General features: G+C 43.6%; 2 protein-coding genes and 1 long non-coding RNA gene across 11 annotated transcripts; 1 reads left to right on the plus strand and 2 right to left on the minus strand.

Annotated features, from left to right (window-relative positions):
- Window positions 1-262: 262 nt before the first annotated feature.
- LOC136355738 (uncharacterized) lies at window positions 263-6957 on the minus strand. Of its 2 annotated transcripts, XR_010740063.1 has the most exons (7): window positions 5063-6957; window positions 4472-4947; window positions 4296-4351; window positions 4134-4213; window positions 1708-1766; window positions 1115-1621; window positions 263-1014 (listed from the first exon to the last, which is right to left on the minus strand). It is a non-coding gene; the product is annotated as an uncharacterized lncRNA (long non-coding RNA). The 2 variants fall into 2 exon arrangements; XR_010740062.1 differs by lacking the exons at window positions 4134-4213; window positions 4296-4351; window positions 4472-4947; window positions 5063-6957 and having other exon boundaries at window positions 1708-2949.
- A 2970-nt stretch (window positions 6958-9927) lies between these two features.
- On the minus strand, window positions 9928-16740 carry LOC4333478 (uncharacterized). Of its 8 annotated transcripts, XR_010740255.1 has the most exons (5): window positions 16550-16740; window positions 16376-16473; window positions 11781-11852; window positions 10903-10954; window positions 9928-10230 (listed from the first exon to the last, which is right to left on the minus strand). XR_010740255.1 is itself a non-coding variant. In XM_066308895.1 (4 exons), the coding sequence occupies exons 1-3, from the start codon at window positions 16699-16701 to the stop codon at window positions 10935-10937; spliced, it is 270 nt and encodes an 89-aa protein (XP_066164992.1). In that variant the 5' UTR covers window positions 16702-16740; the 3' UTR covers window positions 9928-10230; window positions 10903-10934. The 8 variants fall into 8 exon arrangements, 4 of the variants coding, with proteins under 4 accessions (XP_066164992.1, XP_015627940.1, XP_015627941.1 ...); XR_010740252.1 differs by lacking the exon at window positions 11781-11852 and having other exon boundaries at window positions 16338-16473; XR_010740253.1 differs by lacking the exon at window positions 10903-10954 and having other exon boundaries at window positions 16338-16473.
- LOC107278193 (probable sugar phosphate/phosphate translocator At4g32390) lies at window positions 13340-14050 on the plus strand. The gene has a single exon (XM_015773943.1). The coding sequence runs from the start codon at window positions 13340-13342 to the stop codon at window positions 14048-14050; it is 711 nt and encodes a 236-aa protein (XP_015629429.1).
- Window positions 16741-18502: the final 1762 nt, after the last annotated feature.

Consider the following 18502-nt stretch of genomic DNA (forward strand, 5'->3'; position numbering starts at 1 on the left):
CATTGCCAGTGTCTTTCAGGTTTGACAGCCGACGCAAAAGCTAACAGAGATGCGAATTTACTATAGAAGAAGTTCAGAAACTGCAATAACAATGGAGGCCACTTCAACTGAAATCTCTGGATCTGCCTAACATGAAACCCTGTAGCATTTTATGCCTTTGATGAGAGCAATTTAACAACTAGACTTGATAAACCAAACCAACAGATGGAAACCGATATGGGTAGTCAGGGAATAACAGTACACACTACCTGCAAAAAGGAACTTGAAAATGCAGCACAATTAGATGGTGTGCAAGATTAAAAACCAAGCATGCTGTTAGTGCGGTTACAAGGGCCAACCACTTCTAATTACAGGAGGCAAACAGACTCGCATAGAAGCCATCGCCTTTGATCCCATCTCCTCTACCACTTCCTCTCCTGGCTCCATGATTGGGTACTGGACCTCCTCTCCCACATCGATCGCCGGCACCGGATGCACCTTCGCCGCCCAGGTGACAGGACGCAACGGCAACAACGAGAAGAGCCACGGCAGAGATCGGCAAGGACGCGTTGATTGCAGGTTTGGTGCCTCCTCTTGCGTTGTTATGCGTAGATCTGATGCCCCCTGCTGCTTCCTTGCATATACCTTAGCATTTGGGTCGCCGCGAATGGGGTCGCAGCTGTAACACACAAGGGTTCATAGCGCCTGCCCAATGGCAATCTTGTTTGGTTCAGAGAAGTTGTTGCCGGCGGGCGGCGGCGATGAGCAGCAACAAGTAGTATTTGCATAACCAGCATCTACGAGATAAAATTTACCACCAGGAACTTGAAAACCATGATTAAGTGCATTATGTAAAACTCTTGCATCTGAAGCTGATCCCTCCCATCCAGGATGTATATGCACAAACTTCAAATCAAAATCACAAGCAACCATACAATTCTGAGAGATTGTTTGCTTCCTATTTCTATATGACTCTTGCTCATCCAATGGAAGTTTCATAGGGATATGAGTACCATCTATAGCACCAATACAATTCTACACAGAAACAAGACATGTCAAAGTTATTTTTGTCCAGTTCATGAAAAATTAGGATATTCAAAATATGAAATCAGAACAACTTAACAAGTGGCCATACCTGAAAAAAGGGGTAAAATTGTGGTTTCCTCAAGATTGGATGTGGGTGTAGGGATGGTGCACGAATGTAGACAGATGTGAGATTTGTGATTGCTTCCTGCACTGCTTTGAAATATCTATGTATTGTGTCTGGACTATGCTGAAACCAATCTTGAAGTGTTTCATTGGTTGCATTTTTTGCCACTGTATATAAGAATATAGCAATATGCTCTTCTACTGAAACATATAGTACCAGTTAGGTACTCTTTCTCACGTAACTTATTGACTAGTGCATGAAAAATGTCGACCTCCATACGGAAGTTTCTTTTGCATAATCTTTCATGTCCTGTTAAAATCTCATGTACACGGCAACCCCCTGTAAGTTTTGACGTGTGCATTGGTCTCCTAATACAAGATGATTGTGATGAATCTCCTAAAGTAGGCAGAACAAAATGAATGAACTCATCATCACTTTCTGATATACGTCGGTAGCTTGGATTCATGGTGTGCAGATGTTACCAAACTGATGCTGTAAACTCAAATAGAAGAGAGCTAAAAATCAAGACTTTTGCTGAGGAAAAAACAATTTTGGTGCACCAGATGAACAAGTAGTACCTTGTTGTTACACGAGCAAGTAACGTCCAGCTATGGTGGCTAGACGATGAGTAAAGCTTCTGGAAAAATTATGCAGATAGTGAAGAGAAGAGCAAAGGATCAGCAAGCTTCTTCCACAGTTGATGAGCAAATAGAAAGAACAGGGGAAAATGGTGCACAAGGCTAACGAGGGCTATTTATGCACTTCAAAGCTAACGGCTAGTTGAGGGCCGATGTCAGTTGATGCAAACTTAAAAAAATATATTTCAAACGGCAGATTTCCTACACTTCTCCTGCGGTATATCCGAATGCACACTTTTTTTAAATTCCTGACGTTTAGCTTCCCATAGGATTGGACTCCACAGCTATCCCTATTCCTTCATTTTTCCTAATCCTATGAGTGAAAAAAATCCTTTAAAACGAGTAAGCCCTAATTGTGTCTTGACGCCATCATTCTTTCAGTCAATTCCTTATCTTTGGGTGAATTAACTGCAAGCGGAAGTTTTTGAGGAGCCTGTGTCATGTGCTGTCAACATGTATTTGAATTCCAGAAATTCCATGGCTATCTGCAAATACAATAAATGCACTTCTATTTGTACTAGTAGTATAACAGTAATCCTGTGGCCTAACAGTATACTGGCTTCTTGTTCTTGATTGCTGAAACTAAAGAAGAATTGCCAAAGACCATCCAAAGTGCACCACTACAAGACTGACCTAGTATCATATTGACGTCTTCAAGTATGATGAGGCCATTCTAAACTACTATTTAATTCTGCTAGGATGATAATCAAATGACAGTTCATAGTTAAAATAGCAGTTGCAACCAAAAGAGGCCATTCCGAAAGGCCAAATAAGTTTAGGTAACAAAAAAATACGTAACGAAAATAATTATATATTGAATAATCCTACAAGAAACATTCAGAATTTATTTTCCACCAAAAGAAAGTGAATAAATTGATGGAAGTAGCAAACAAAGAGTGTAAGAGAGGATGTTTTGCCTCTTGCAAGAACCAAGTGTTGTCCAGTTAGCAACAAATTGTTATGCATTCTTTTTCTGTATAACACCTCATAATAAAATTTGCACCAACTGTGACATAACTAAGCCTATGATCCAGAAGCTATCAACACTGGTTTTGAATCTTATGGTGATCATTATTAGATACTGAAACTATGAAGAACTTTTTCAGGAAATTGTTTAAACTATTAGATGGTTCTTCAGGAAGCCCATGAAAAAATTGCCGGCAACAAGATATGGAACTGTAAATCCTTTTGTGTGCATATTCAATGATGAACTGCTGGAAAGTGAGAACCAACCAAACAGCCATTGGTTAAAATTGGGTAGTTATATAACAGGTAAAAAATAGTGTATCGATTTAAGTTATCAGGAGTCAGAACAGATTTGTCTAAAGTTTAGGAAGACAGCACTAAGGTCTTGCAGCTGTGGACTTTATCTACTTCAAGTCCCGAAAGGCCTTGGAATGTTGGACAGAGAGCAAATCAAATCCAAGTTCAAATATTCAACAGCATAAAAGATTTTGTTGGTCTTTCTGAATAATGATTTGAGATAATAGAATTAATAAATCTATAAACAGGTTTTACTCCGCAGAATGTCTTGCAAGGTTATCAAAGAAACTGCAAGAGGAAGAGACCACTATATGTTTATTTTGGCAGAAAGATACTTAAATATCACAACATGCATGAAAATATGTCACAATGAGAGAGGAATAAGTCTGGCTTATGAGATAGGAATAAGATTGGATTGAAGAATCAGCAACTGAGCACACATCCTAACAAATATTGATTACACTTTGTATCTTCAAATGCCATGTCTGCATTGAATCAACTAGGGACATGATTAGTCTGAACAGTTTTGACTAACATAGATTATCAAGAGAAATCAGGGAAGTTGGTTAAATCACAAGGGAACATCCAGCGTGGTTCCAAAATAACTACTCGACAAGCCATATACTTCTAATTGCTGGAGAACAAGTGGATAAGTATTGTTGGACAGATTAAATTTAAGTGTTCACATGAAGAAATCCTAACAAAATTTTTTTTTCCAATGCATGATCTTTGGTCCAGCCGAGCTTCAATGCAACTCCAAACCTTAACTTGTAGATATTAAACAACAAATCCACCACTATTGATAATAATACAGACTTCACAATACCGTTGTAACATCATGGGGCCATGAACCACAAACAAACATCTACCCTTCAATTCAACTCCACATCCACCCTTTGGCATCATCTAAAGGAGCATAGAAACACATATACCAAACAAGATAAGTTTTTCAAAAAAATATAAACCGAAGGTACGGAACTCCCACTTATGTAAAGACTAATGGGTCTGATAGCTGGCCAATTAGGTGAGACTCCTCAAAATGCCAAAACCTAAAGATAACATAGAGACAATCCAAATCAAGATAATCTATGAAACGACCAGACCTTGCATGATGACCCTACTGGATGCCCTTGCTCAATTTCCAGATTAAGCTTTGTCACATGCTCATTTTTCTAGACCCACCCTGCAATCACATGCCAACAAGAACAACAAGACACTGAATCTAGAGATAATTGACCAAACCCAGAAAGTGGTATATCACAAACCAGACAAGTCAACTTCTTAAGAAAATATCCACGTCACCATGGACAAAAGATAGAATCTGCAAGCAGAGTAAGGCATAAGCAACACAAAATGAAATACAGACACAAGAACAAGAGATGCAAGGCAAGAGAGCACTAAATAGTATATAGTTGTATTGGCTTGAAGCTCCAAAACACACCCTCGAACCCTCCCGTCTTTGTGGGCATTGAATTTTCAACAAGGAGTTGAAGGGAAAATGCTAGTGGTTCAGAAAATTTCAATCGGAGTTGGATTGCCCTTCCAAAATGACCGAAAATGGACCTGAAACGAGCAAAATACTATCTTCTCTGAATCTTTATTTAGGTGGAAGCTGCTTAAACATCAGAAAAATTATGTCATGGTGGGTGAGGGATAAGCCTGGCTTTAGAGAGGTCAAAGAACATCCAAATCCGTATTGATTTTGCACTGCAACTCTGAATGTCGTATCTGCAACTCCAACAAGCCAGTACTTCCAATTGCTGGACAAAAAAAGCGAATATCCATGTAAGCATCGCTTAAACTGGACTGCAAGAACTGAAAGCAAATGAGTTGATGAGTATATTGCGGCTTCATGGTCTTTTTTCCAGTTATGTGATCGTTGCTCCAGTCAAGCTTCAACCTTTAACTTGCACATATCTGAGCAGCAACAAATCCAATCAGGGTTGTCATAGCTATTGCAGCACAAACTTCGTAATATCACCATAGAATCAAAAATCCTTCTGCATCATCTAAACAAGAACAGAACTCATACCACAAAAAGAACCAACTCAGGTTGTCTTGAATCCACTCAAACTAGGGGATAATCCAACAACTACCCATCAGGGAAGACCACATAAGAAGGCCAAGCCAAACGATCCGTATTCTGAAATCGCTAAATCCAGATAACATAATCTCAAAAAATCAACCAAAACCTTGTATGCCCCTTCGTTGACATACAGAGCTCCAATTCCCAGACCGACCCTATGACTATCATGCGAACAAACAGCTCAGGCATTGAACTTATACTTAATGATTGAGGTACAGTGATAGAACACAAACCGAACAAGTCAACAGCCTCCAATCAATAACCTTGGAGAAAATTAAAGAATCTGTGACAAACAAAGAAAAGCAAAGGCACACCAAAATCATAGCTATATGTCGTAGAGAGCAATTCTGATGACCGAAACAGAAATTGAACGAGAAGGGAAAAGTTTTAGGCAGACTAGCAAAAGTATGTTCTGGTTGTAGGATTCTCCTGTAGTCCCATCTATCTTGAAGCTCCATAACTCCTATGCAATTCCATCTCTGCAGGTAAATCCGAGTATTTAAATTCTACCTTTGTGAGAATTTAAGGGTAGTGATTTAAAACTCAGAATCAGGTTGGCCTTGCAAATTTATGAACTTGACCTGCAGTGAGCAAGAGACCATTTATTCGGGAAGAAATTCAACTTTGTAAATATTTAATTTCTAAGTGATGAATTGAAGAGAAGGTGATTTAAAGATTTCACTCAGCATCAGAATGGCCTTGTAAAATTATGAACTAGACCTGCAGTAAGCAAAGAGACCATTTATTTGGGAAGAAATTCAACTTTGTAAGCATTGAACATCTACTAATGATTAAGAAGGGAAAAGGGTGGTGATTTAAGGCTTCACTCAGATAGGCCATAAAAATTATGTGGAGCCTTGCAATGACCAGGAGACTTTATTTTGGAGGAAAGCAGTCTAAGCATAAACAAAATCACTTAAAGACTGAGTGGCATAAAGTCTGGAGTTTGCAGATATTAGTATAGACCGAGGCAGATATTGCAAATTCCATCTTTGGCATAGGAGTATCTGCAAGAACTATTAATTACTGACGAAGAACATGTAAAAGAAATCAACTTGGTTATCAAAGATTAAGCAGGTAAAGGTTGTCGATCACAAAAAAGGGACTGCTAGCAGCCTGTATAATTCCAACTGATGCGGCAAATAGGACTCGCTGTGAGCTGCATATATCCAATTCCTGAAGAACAACCAACTTCCCAAATCAGACCTTCCAGACATAAATCAAATTATGCTGACAACTAAATAAAATCAAGGGGGATCAGGACCCAAAAAAACATTGAAATGATGAAATCCCCATCTAACAATCTCCCGTATAATCTATCTCCAAACCACTTAGAAATCTGCCCATCTTGCGGATCTGACCAAAGGAAATCCAGCCAGGATAGTTTCAGAACTTCCATGTCAGGATAATTTCAGAACAACCGTGCACTAATCAAAACAACCAAGAACCATAATTCATCATGAATCCAAAACAACCATGAACCTGGACAATAACAATCAAACCTCCACCAATCCGGTTCATCTCAACAGTCATCCTCCCTCCTGCATCATCTAGAGGAGCACAAACACATACCGACAACAAGCCAGATCAGCGGTCACAAATAACAACAATCAACCCAGGGTCTCGAATCACCTCGCGTGAGGAATGATAAGAACCGATGATCATCCATCCATAGATTGAAGTAACGTTAGCATATCCACTCAAATTGCCAAATCTGAAATCACCGAAACCAAGTGACTAAATCAAACGGACCGTAGACAAGAAACGTTCACCTCTTCAACCACACGACGCCACAGGAACCTCCAATCCTGGATCAAACCCGCTCCTGCAACCGAACACGCCTAGAGGAGGAAACACGGGGAAAAGGTAGAACACAGAATTCAAAACCAGAACAAGATCGGATCTAATCGGAATCAAATCACCATAGAGAGAGAAAAAAAATCAAACACGTCGCAAAGCGAACCGAACAGGAGGGGCTCCCGGAATCGAGCGTAGACGGGGCTCATCTCATCTCATCTCACCGGCGGTGATCTGCGGGAACAGAAGGCGGAAACAACAACGAGGACGATCCAAATCAACCCGACGATTCAGAAAAAAAAAGGAAAAATAAAAAACACAACTCGAGTCGAATCGAGAGAGGAGATCGGAAACGGGAAGAAGCAAAACGCGACCACACGCCCCCGGTGAGAGCACGAAGAAGAAGACCGGGGGGACACGAGAGGGCGTCGCCTGAAATTAAATAGGCGGGAGGGACGAAAGGCGGTGCAGGTCGCCAACTCGGCCTCGGCTTCCTTACCGGACACGGGACGAACAGTTTGCGTTTGGATGTCGGTTTAGGAAAGAGCGGGTGGGGTCCATGGTTTCTCAAACCGTCGGGACCAGGTTGCTGAGCCTCTGTGATAAGCATGGTATGAAACGGTATAAACGGTTTTCCTTTTACCGTAACCCCGCGGTAAGCACGGTAACCGCGCGGTTATCGGCGGTTTTGCAAAACCTAGTGGGGCCCTAGCGCCAACGGGACGGGTGTGCTCTAAGAGTCCGAGGCACAAAGCAATACTTCCCTCTTATATAATTATCTCGAAATCTCAAAATAAATAAGCTTTTAGACTAATTATTGCATCGGAGTTTCCCGGGAGTAGATAAAATAGTAGTAAGAAATAGTTGCATTGAAATTTGATAAAATAGAGGTATTATAGTCTTTTTTTTTATTATTTTCCATTAATATGTGTAAAATGAGTTAGTTTTGTATTAATATGTGTGAAACGAGTGATTGTATTAATATGTGTGAAACAAGTGAAAAATAAAATTATTTTAGGATGAAAGACACAACTGTCAAAATGTCTCTAAGGCTATGTTCGGCAACCTGTTTTCCCAACTCTACTACCTCGTGTTCCGTGTGCACATTTTTAAAATGGCAAAACGGTACTTTTTTTAAAAAAAGTTTCTATAAGTTTCTTAAAAAAATCATATTGATCATTTTAAAAAAAATAGCTAATACTTAATTAATCACGCACTAATGAACCGCTACGGTTTTTGTGCACAGAAGATTTGTTCCCATCTCCAAACGAACTCAGCCTAAATCACTTTCATAACATCGCGGCTCCAACATAACGGGAGATATTCTTTGCCAGATTTTTATGTGAATTTCATTCATTTTAAAAGTCCCTAAAACATTTTAAGATGAACAAGGAGCAAGAGGCCTGATAATTACCGTTAATTTTGTCAAGAAATTAATCTATTCTGCCGATCAGTATGTAAACAAACAAACAAAGCTTTACAATAAAAAAGTGTAGAGATGAGTACAAACTTTATTTTTACTAGATTTGAATACAAGTTACATGAGATCCAAGAAAGTCCCACCTCGCCTTGGACTTTCATCGTCCTATTTATAGGCGAAGAATTCAGTGGCGAGAGAGAGTTCCACCTCACCTTGAACTTTCATCATCCTATTTAATAGGCGAAGAAGGTCTTTATAGGTGAAGAAGTCGGTGGCGAGAGAGTTCCACCTCGCCTTGGGACTCTCATCGTCCTATTTATAGGCGAAGAAGGTCGGTGGCTTCTGATGTAAGCTTGATTATACTGTAACATAGTTTTCGAAAGCTTGCTTCTCCGACAAGGTTGCTTACGTCACAAGGTTCCTTTCACGATAAGCTTTCTTTTGGCATAAGCTTGTTTTGTGGTAGGTTTTTCAATCGTGTCTTATCTTGTCCATATTAAAACAGATTTCATAACAAACTTTACATTCGGTCAACATAATCATGAAATATTATGTCAATAGAATTATGAACTACTAGTGCACAAAAGCCAGTAAATCACCACGCTGCAAGCAAAGCGTGGTGTTAACAATCAGGCTACTAAGATAGCAAAACTATGAACAGATGATTATACATACATTTCATGGATTCAACCTGTCATACTACAAACAATTCCACAGAAAAGCACACCACACCAAGAGAACTACGGATGCAGCGACTATTTTCGGATGATTTGGACGTTCATCGTATACGGGTTCTTGCTACTCAGCGGTTCAAAGAGGCATATGCATAACCTAAATGCAGCTCACTGCCTATTGTGAGCTTAGGTGGTGTTTGAATCTTCTAAAAATAAAGATGAAGATAAAGATTAAGTGTTTCACGTGGTAATAACATGTGATTAATTGAGTTTTAATTATTATAAACTTGAAAAATTGATTAATCTAATATTTTAGAATAACTTTCATATAGAAAGTTTTCGCGCGAAACATACCGTTTAGCAGTTTGAAAAACGTGCCACGAGTATCCAAAAGTTTATCCAATTTTTGTCGGAGAAAGAACAGGGAATACAGTGCTATCTGCAAGTTTAGTAGTAGAGCTAACTGTGCTTTAGTGCTTACTTTACTTAGCCCTTGTTTAGATCTAAACTTTTTCTTCAAACTTTCAACTTTTCCATCACATTAAAACTTTCCTACACACGTAAACTTCTAACTTTTTTATCACATCATTCCAATTTCAACTAAACTTCCAATTTTAGCGTGAACTAAACACACCCTTAAGCTAATCTAATACACAAAACCCTAGCGCTCACAGTAGGCGTCACAACTGTTTTAGGTCCCATGGCAAACACGACAGAAAATTGGGATTATCCACACGGAGTCAAACAAGAACAGCAGTAGAACAAGCTAAGTTTACAATGCAAAACACAAGATTCGAGATTAGCCAGGCGGCACCCAACACAATCTGTACCAGAGTCGACTAGTAAACTTGCATTCACTTTTCACGATAGAAAAAAGATCGCGTTACGCAGAAAAAAGAGCATAAAAGCGTGGAGACAACTTCTACAGAAATCTGAACATATTAAACTTTGCAAAACAAGAACATTCATTCCCATGAAAAGGAATGATGCTTCATCCAATATTTCACGACCAAATGAACATAACGGGTAACTGGTTAACAGGGGATTATTAATGTAAAAATCATGTTGACTGTTATTTTCACTAGGTGACAGGTGAAGTAATAATAGGGAGTTCCTTACAACCTCCCATTAGGCAGGGGGAAAAACGAGCCAGAGAGCTTCTGTAACCCTAAAAAGAATTGCATCCTAACAGAGTCGGGACAGCACTGTTCAAGCCTAATTACCTGCAAAATAAGGTCACATATCATATAGGCTGGACATAAAAGGAAAATAGTACAGAATAAGATGGCTACAAGAAATTAGTTCTTTGATACACCAAATTAACATGATAAAGTCAATAATCTAAGAAAGTGGAGAGAATCAGAGTTCTGAAATTGCTAATGCATGTTCAGAGGACTTTATGATAACATCATGGTCGAAAAATGTTTTTCTCGAAAATGATCAGAATGGGAAAACCTTGGCATGGACATTGTGAGATCAATGTCAATTGTTGAATACAGAAATGTTGTTGTAACTTTGAACATATAAGCCCCAATCATGAAAATTAGTGAGTGCATAAATGCATGTTCTCTAGGCTTTGTGATTCTACATGCATCTGTAATGAAGATATGCCAGTGGTGATCATTAAGAATATATTACTGTTCAAAAGAACAGAACAATTTCAGTCTCAGATAGAGAGAGAGAGAGAGAGAGAGAGAGAGGAGGGAGGTGTTGAATGGCCTTGATTCCTGACATCATAAATAGAAACTTAGAAATAAAACTTATAATTTTCACTATTTCTCCCCCCCTAAGCAATGAATATCCTATTCCGTTTCAGCTATATGGATTGAATTAGCGATTTCTTAACAAGTTTAGGTTAACAAAATAACAGAAGTGCAGTGCTTCGACATTAGCACCTTTGCTATTCTTTAAAGTGGCCTCCCACGTGTCATACATCATCTCCATTTCCTAACAGATCCCAACCACAGAAATCCTCAAGTCAACAAAACATTCAGCATTGCTGAAAAAAATATTTGAAGCTAGTGTATGAGGAGAGAATTTGTTAGCAGAGGAGTGGTTTGGGCAGACGAAATAATAAAAGAAATGCAGCAACAAGAAGCGAGATCCATTGCAAACAGGTGTATTCTCTCATACTGTACATGAATAAATAGTTCAGAATATAAAATCAGAGAAGGAATCACAGTGCAAAGCATGGCTACACAATGTATACCATGTTGGTAACAATGGAGTGTTTCAATTATAGTAAAATTAACCAATACAGAAGCCATGAAATATCCAACATTATTGTGTTAAAAGAAACAAAATTATTCCCATGATTCCAATAACAGACATTGGATGTGCATTAGTACAGTGTGCGGTAATGATCTTTGAGCATGGGGGCAGAAGTACCAATGATAGATCTAGCCCACATGTACCAGGCGTTAAAATTATAGGTCACATAGCATGTAAGTATAGCTAACACAAAATTTTCTTGGCATATTAGCCTTTCTACAGAATCCATGAATTGAATAGCTCAAATAGCACATAAGTATGCTAAAGAAATATAATATATTCCAAATTTTTAAAAGAATACACAATCAAATTTATCTCCAGGAAATCCTTTTAACTGCCTAGTCCTATTTCAAGCAGTAAACCCAACATACCAGTAAGGCCCAGAATGGTACACTTGTCATACTCATACAATTGCTTCTTGAGAGTAATTGCCATCCTTATTATACAACTTCAATGGTTTGTTGATAAAAAAAAATAACAGTTAGGGAAAGGGGGGACATACAGCATATTAGGGAATAGGGTATCCCAAATCATTCTTTATGTCCTCAGCATCAACCATCTTTCCCATTTTCCCCTATCAAATCCCAATTTTGATGTCCTTATATTAGTTGTAATGCAACTTCATCAAAAGAGCAAGTAAACGACACAATATGGGATAAATCCCTCACTCTAGTGTATGTCTCACTTTGGTCATTAAACAACAGAAACTATAAGAAGAGAAATCGGATTTGTGGCATGACCAGATTATATAGTCAAAATCACATAAATGTTGAGAAATAGCACCAGTACAGTTTTTTTATTAATCCTAAGCATTAGTGGAGTACTGGAGTTAAGTTAATCCACACAGAATAGTTATATTCACCTGGCAAAAGCCTCTCAAGTCTCAAGCACCGGCATGGAGTTAGCACCACAATGAACTCACTCTAGGCACAGTTCTAAAACAAGTTCTACAAGGCTGCAGTCAAGGAATGGGTACAGCAACCTTGTAATGCTTAAGCGCGGTGGTGGCATGAGCATGAGCATGACCACATGAAACTAAATGTTGTTTTTTAGAACCTTGATCTGGTTCTAGATCAAGTTATATACTGCTAAAGTGCTAATCTAGTGAACCCATACAATATAGAATATTGGACTACCTACAGTTGTATGACCAAACACAACAATTTGGTAAAGATAAGAGCACTTTATAGTTATTTTAACCCTAGACAAAAAACAAAACACAACCTTAGATTTGGAAACACGCAACTTCAATCCTCAGCTAGTTATGATAGTCATGCCCAAACAATTTAATTCTGATCACATGGCTACTAACAGGAAACAATGAACATGGGCATGCTGACTGAGGCTTCATAGATATCCTTACACATTGGCACAAATGCACCATCATTGTCACCCAATGAATCCACCAGCAAAAATTTTATCCACTATCAGTAATTTCAGTGCTGATAGCAAAGAATTAACATGACAGTCTACTGTGTTTAGCAAACAATTTTTTTTTGGCAAAATTTGCTACAGGACACAAAAAAATGCGTAATTAGCTAAGGGACACTGAGAAAACGTGGAACTGCCCCAGGACACTGCAAAATTTGTGAAATTTGCCGTAGGACACTGAGCTCATTATTTTATCATTTTCCGGGTGAAAGTGGCGAGTATTTTTTCAAAATGTCCAGATTGCCCCCACGTCCCAAACTCGGTCGCCACACACCACTCGACGGAAGGCATCACGAAGCTCGCCGCCGGAGAGTCCGCCGCGTGCAGCCGTCGGTGGGACCCATCGCTAGAGTCGCCGCCGTCATCAGGTTCCTGAGGTGGCGGAGCTCTTGGACGTGCTGGCTGGAGATCAACGGAAAGCTGCAGCCTGCAGCTCTCGCTCCTCTCTCCGGCGACGACGTACGCCGTCTAACTTGTCTGCTCCTCTCTCCGGTTGTTGGGCTGCAGCGGCGTCTGCTCCTCTCTCCGGTTGCTGGGCTGCAGCGGCGCGACGCCCCCGCCGGCGCCGGCGTCACACCTCTCAAGCCACATCAATCCTCTCCTACCAAGCCCCCTGCGCTCGCCACGGCCATGGACGTTGTGTCGTCGTTGTCTTCTTCTCCGGCGCCGTCGCCGTCAGTGCTCAAGTCACTGCTTCTGTCCTACGCGTACGTGAGCGTGTGGATCACATTCAGCTTCTCGGTGATCATGTACAACAAGTACATCCTCAATCCCACGATGTACAACTGGCCATTCCCCGTATCGCTCACCATGGTCCACACGGCGTTTTGCGCCTCCCTCACTGTGGTGCTCATCCGCGTCCTCCGCGTCGTCGCCGAGCCGACGTCGCCGCCCATGACGCCCAGCCTCTACGCCGTCTCCGTCGTGCCCATCGGCGTGCTCTACGCGCTGTCGCTCTGGTTCTCCAACTCCGCATACATCTACCTCTCTGTCTCCTTCATCCAGATGCTCAAGGCGCTCATGCCCGTCACCGTCTACTGCCTCGCCGTCGCGTTCCGCACCGACTCCTTCCGCCACGCCTCCATGCTCAACATGCTCGGCATCTCCGCGGGCATCGCCGTCGCCGCCTATGGCGAGGCGCGGTTCGACGCGTTCGGCGTCATCCTGCAGCTCGTCGCTATCACCGCCAAAGCCACGCGGCTCGTGCTCATCCAGATATTGCTCACCGGCGCAACGCCCCCGCCGGCGCCGACGCAGGCCGACCGCGACGTGGAGATGGGCCTCCTCGGCGGCGAGAGCAGCGCGTCGCGACCGGCGATGAAGCCGCAGCCAGGTTCTTGATTGCGAAATCGCTCCTCCATCCAAACGTGCGACCGAGTTTGGTTCCACCGGAGTGCGCGTCGGCATAGATTGGGACGCGGGGGCAATCTAGGCATTTTGAAAAAATACTCGTCACTTTCAGCTGGAAAATAATAAAATAATGAGCTTGGTGTCCTACGGCAAATTTCACAAATTTTGTAGTGTCCTGGGGCAGTTCCACGTTTTCTAGGTGCCCCTCAGCTAATTACGTGTTTTTTGGGTGTCCTGTAGCGATTTTTGCCTTTTTTTTTGAACGACTCGCACGAGAGGTGCGAAGTTCTATCGATAAAGCAGGAAAAAATTACCAGATTATAACCCTGGAGGGTCGTAACCACGAAAAAGAAAAAAACCCACCACCCACACACCAACATCGCCAACACACAAGCCCAGGAGAAGGCTAGCACCGGACCGGCCGCCGCTAAGCGTGACCAGCCGCCACTAGACCAACAAAGGGACACAGCTGAGATCGCTCCCTAGGGGATGCCAAAACGACGTCTTCAAGAAGAGAAGCGACGGAAAAACCGCCACCGCCGTCCGTCGGGACTCAAAGGAGCCAAGATTGGGCTTTCGCCCGGCAATCGCCCTTGAGGGGTGAGACCCACGGCTGACACACCGATGCTCCACCACCACACAAGCTCTGCCGACATGTGGGACCCCTGCACCGGCGTCCCCCGCCGGCCAGCCTTCGTGCGCCGAAGATCGCGCCACACCCACCAGCTGCTCCTCCTCACACCTAGGTCGCCTCCTCCACCGCCGGCCGCGCCTCTCGCGCCAAGCCGGCCTCCCTCCATCGGTTGCGCCTCTTGCGCCAAGCCGGCCTCCAACTCCGCCGCCCGCGCCTCTCGCGCCGAGCCGGCCTCCACTGCTATCGGCTGTGCCTCTCTGCGCCAAGCTGGTCTCCGACCCTTCCACCAGACGATGCCGTGCCCGCCAAATGCAGCCGTCTCCCACGCCCTTGGCTAGCCGTCCAGGGCCGCCATGCCTCCGGTGACCGCTGTCGTGGCCACCAGCCACCGCCTCCGCGAGCCGCCGCCAAGTCCGTCGGCGTCGTCGGCCAACGCCGCCGCTGCCAACTACCGCGGCCACACCGCCGACGTCGCCAACTGCCGTCGCCAGCCGTCGCAAGTCGGCCGCCGTCTCCAACCACCACAGCCAGCTACCCTCCAAATCCGGCCGAGAGGCGCGGATCTGGGGGCACCGCCGCCGTCGCCACTGAGCACCGCGCCGTCGCCGCACAGGGACCAATACCGCCGCCTTCGCGCCCTCGGCCGACGCCATCCCCGCCACCATCGCCAACCCCGCCGCCTTGAACCACCATGACGCCGTCACCACCACCACCAGAACCACCGCCGCCTAGCTCAACCCCGCCACCAGCCGCCAGCTCGCCGGCACTATCTCCGCCGTGGCGGCCTCGCCGTCGCCAGCTAGCCACGGCCGTCGTGTCGCACTGCCGGCCACAGCCGCCCGCCGGCCAGCCACGGCCGTCGCGCCACTGCGCCTACTGCGGCCGCCCGCGCCCCCAGCCGTAGCGCTTGCCGCCGATGCCGCGTCTCCCCGCCGACGCCACGCTTCCGCACCACCGCCGACCAGCCACGGTCGTCGCGCCATCGGCGTCGCCGCATCCGCCGTGCTCCCGCACCACCATGGCTCAGATCCGGCAGCGGAGACGCTGGATCCAGCCGCCACTCGCCTCATGGCCGATGCTAGGCGCCGGATCCGCCGCTCCTCGCCGCGCCACCGCCGCGGCCTTCCCGAAGCTCCGTGCCGCCCCTTCGCGCCGAGGCGCCCGCGCCGCCTGGGTTGGAGCCTCGCCGCCGCCATACCAGCGGCCGCACGTTTTCCGGTGACGCGCTCCGACGGCGGCGAGGCCGGGGAGAGGAGGGGTGTGGCGGCGGCCAGGGGCTAGGGTTCGCCCGCGCGAGGACGACAGGGAGCCCAGTTTTTAGCAAACAATTTTCATTCATAGCCATAAAGATATCAAACGTGAAGCACAACATGCATAAGCATACATCCAAGTCAAGATTTCAAGCAACTTTGAATTCATAGAAGCAGAAGTGCATCAAAATCGCAGTAACATCCCCCACAGCCTAACAACCCAAGATTTATCAAAGCTAGCTATTCAACCATTGCATACATACCAAATCATCACGTGTGCTATCAATTGCGCAAACACAAAAACTACGCATCTAGAATGGGAGAAGCAATATTTTGATTCTAACAAAATCATGCCATAAGATGGTTGAATGAATCACGATTCACGATCACTAACTTGTTAGCGATCCTGACAAGTGCGGCAGAAGTGGGTACCCTGGGAGAGCTCACAGCACGCCCGCACGCTCGCCGACGGGTGCCCGGTCAGCCTCACCGCCATCGCCGCCGGCGACCCCATCATCGCCGACATCGGCCTGCACGGACCAAAACCACCGGTCAACATCACACACCATGCAGCACCTACGTCATCAGGAGGGCGCGAGCGGTTACCTCGCGGCGGCAAATGGCGAGAAGGCGGAGGAGGGGACGCGGCGGCGTGGGGCGGAGGGGAGCGGAGCCGCGCGGATGCGCGGCGCCGACGAGGCGGCGCGGCCACGGACGGCGGCGAGGAAGGAGCGGGAAGCGGCACCGCGCGACGCCATGGCTAGGGGGGAGTTCGTCGGCGGCGGGGGTGGGGGAACGGCGCCGAAAGGCGGGGGGCTTTAGGGTTTTAGGATGCTGGCACCGCACAAGTTTAATGGGCTACAAATCCACACCATTGCAGTTGCAGCCCATGGGTTCTTTTCACCCAAGGGAGAGAGACGCACAAACTGGGCTAGCCTTGTAGCGCAATTGCTCAATATCGGTCAACCGATCCGGGGAGTAAATCGGTCGCTTCTCCCTCAGTTCCTTTGGGCCCTCACCACATATCCCCTGTCCTCACATGCCACTTATTTACGCACACAATTTCATTGCAACAAAAAAAATCCACATATTTTAGAAACCCCTATTAATCTAATGTTATAGTGAACTGAAATATTCCATTGAAAAAAACCCACATATTTTGGAAACCCTCTATTAAGAGAATTCGTTTTATTTTTGTTCCACCGAAAAATGTTTCAACTAGTGTACTTATAATGTTTCACTATGTATAGATCTAATGTTGCAGTGAACTGAAACATTCTTTCGTTATTTGCTGAAACATTATTTTTATATAAAGTGAAACAACACCCGATTTAAACGGGTGAAACATTTTCGATCTACTTAGTGAAACAATTCCGATATATCTGGTGGAACATCGTGCAACATTTAAAAATAATTTAATAATAAACTAATTTTTTCTTGTCGGAATATATCCATGTATGGTCTTGTTTTGAAGATTTAATTGCAACGAATTTAATGATGCAATCGGATCATGATTTGGATAAGTAATTTAAGAGAAAAATCAGTTTAAAATAGTTTTACATGTAAATCGGACGCGGACGTCCGATTTTGCTCCAAAACGGATACGATAATTCTTGATCTTGAAATTTTCTTGGAGCGAAATTGCAACAAGATTGTTACTACTTGCAAAAACTCCATGAAGGAGGACTTTGATTTTGGTTACATTTTAGGATTCCACCAAAATAAAGAACAGCAGTGTGATTTTTCGAGGGAAAATTGAGACAGATATCTTATTATTATTATTATGAAATAATCAATGATAAATCATAAATACAGTAAATACATTAGGCGTTTTTGCTAGGGATAAAAACGGAGCGGATAGTTTCCGTCCGCTCCGGACAAAAACAGATACGGATACTTTTCGGATCGGATAATTCTCGGATATTTCAGATACGGATACGAATACAGATATTTTCTCCCGGATACGAATACGAATATGGTATCAGGGTTTCCGTCAGATACGGATAATAATTCGGATATCCGGTGAACAGTGCTATTCGGATATCCGCAAGACCCATGAGACATACCCCATTTCTTTCTAACTCTATAACCTTCAATGTACTTTTATAGATTTTAATAGTAGTTTATCTCTTAACACTAGTCCATACTATTAATATTATTTAAATTTTAAAAAATATTTATAAATTATACCTCATTTTATATAAAATGAGCTAATTATATATGTTGATATTTATTTCTATTAGAAGTTGAGTTGGTTTTCGTGTTCCGAGAAAAATTTGTTTCCGTATTCGTGTCCGATCATATTCGATTCTTATTCGTATTCGAGATAATCCGTATTTGTTTCCGTATTCGAGCTATCCGTATTCGTTTTCGTATCCGGTAAAAAAATATGAAAACGAATATGGTATAAGCATTATTCGTCCGTATCCGCTCCGTTTCATCCCTAGTTCTTGCTACAATGCAAAGAACGCGAAAAGAATCATCCTATCAAGTACAGCAAAGCACATGTGCCTTCCGATACCAAAAAAAACAGAGGAGGAAGACGAGAAGACATATGCG

This window comes from Oryza sativa, chromosome 3 (assembly GCF_034140825.1).
Source record: "Oryza sativa Japonica Group chromosome 3, ASM3414082v1".
Classification (NCBI taxonomy): Eukaryota; Viridiplantae; Streptophyta; class Magnoliopsida; order Poales; family Poaceae; genus Oryza; species Oryza sativa.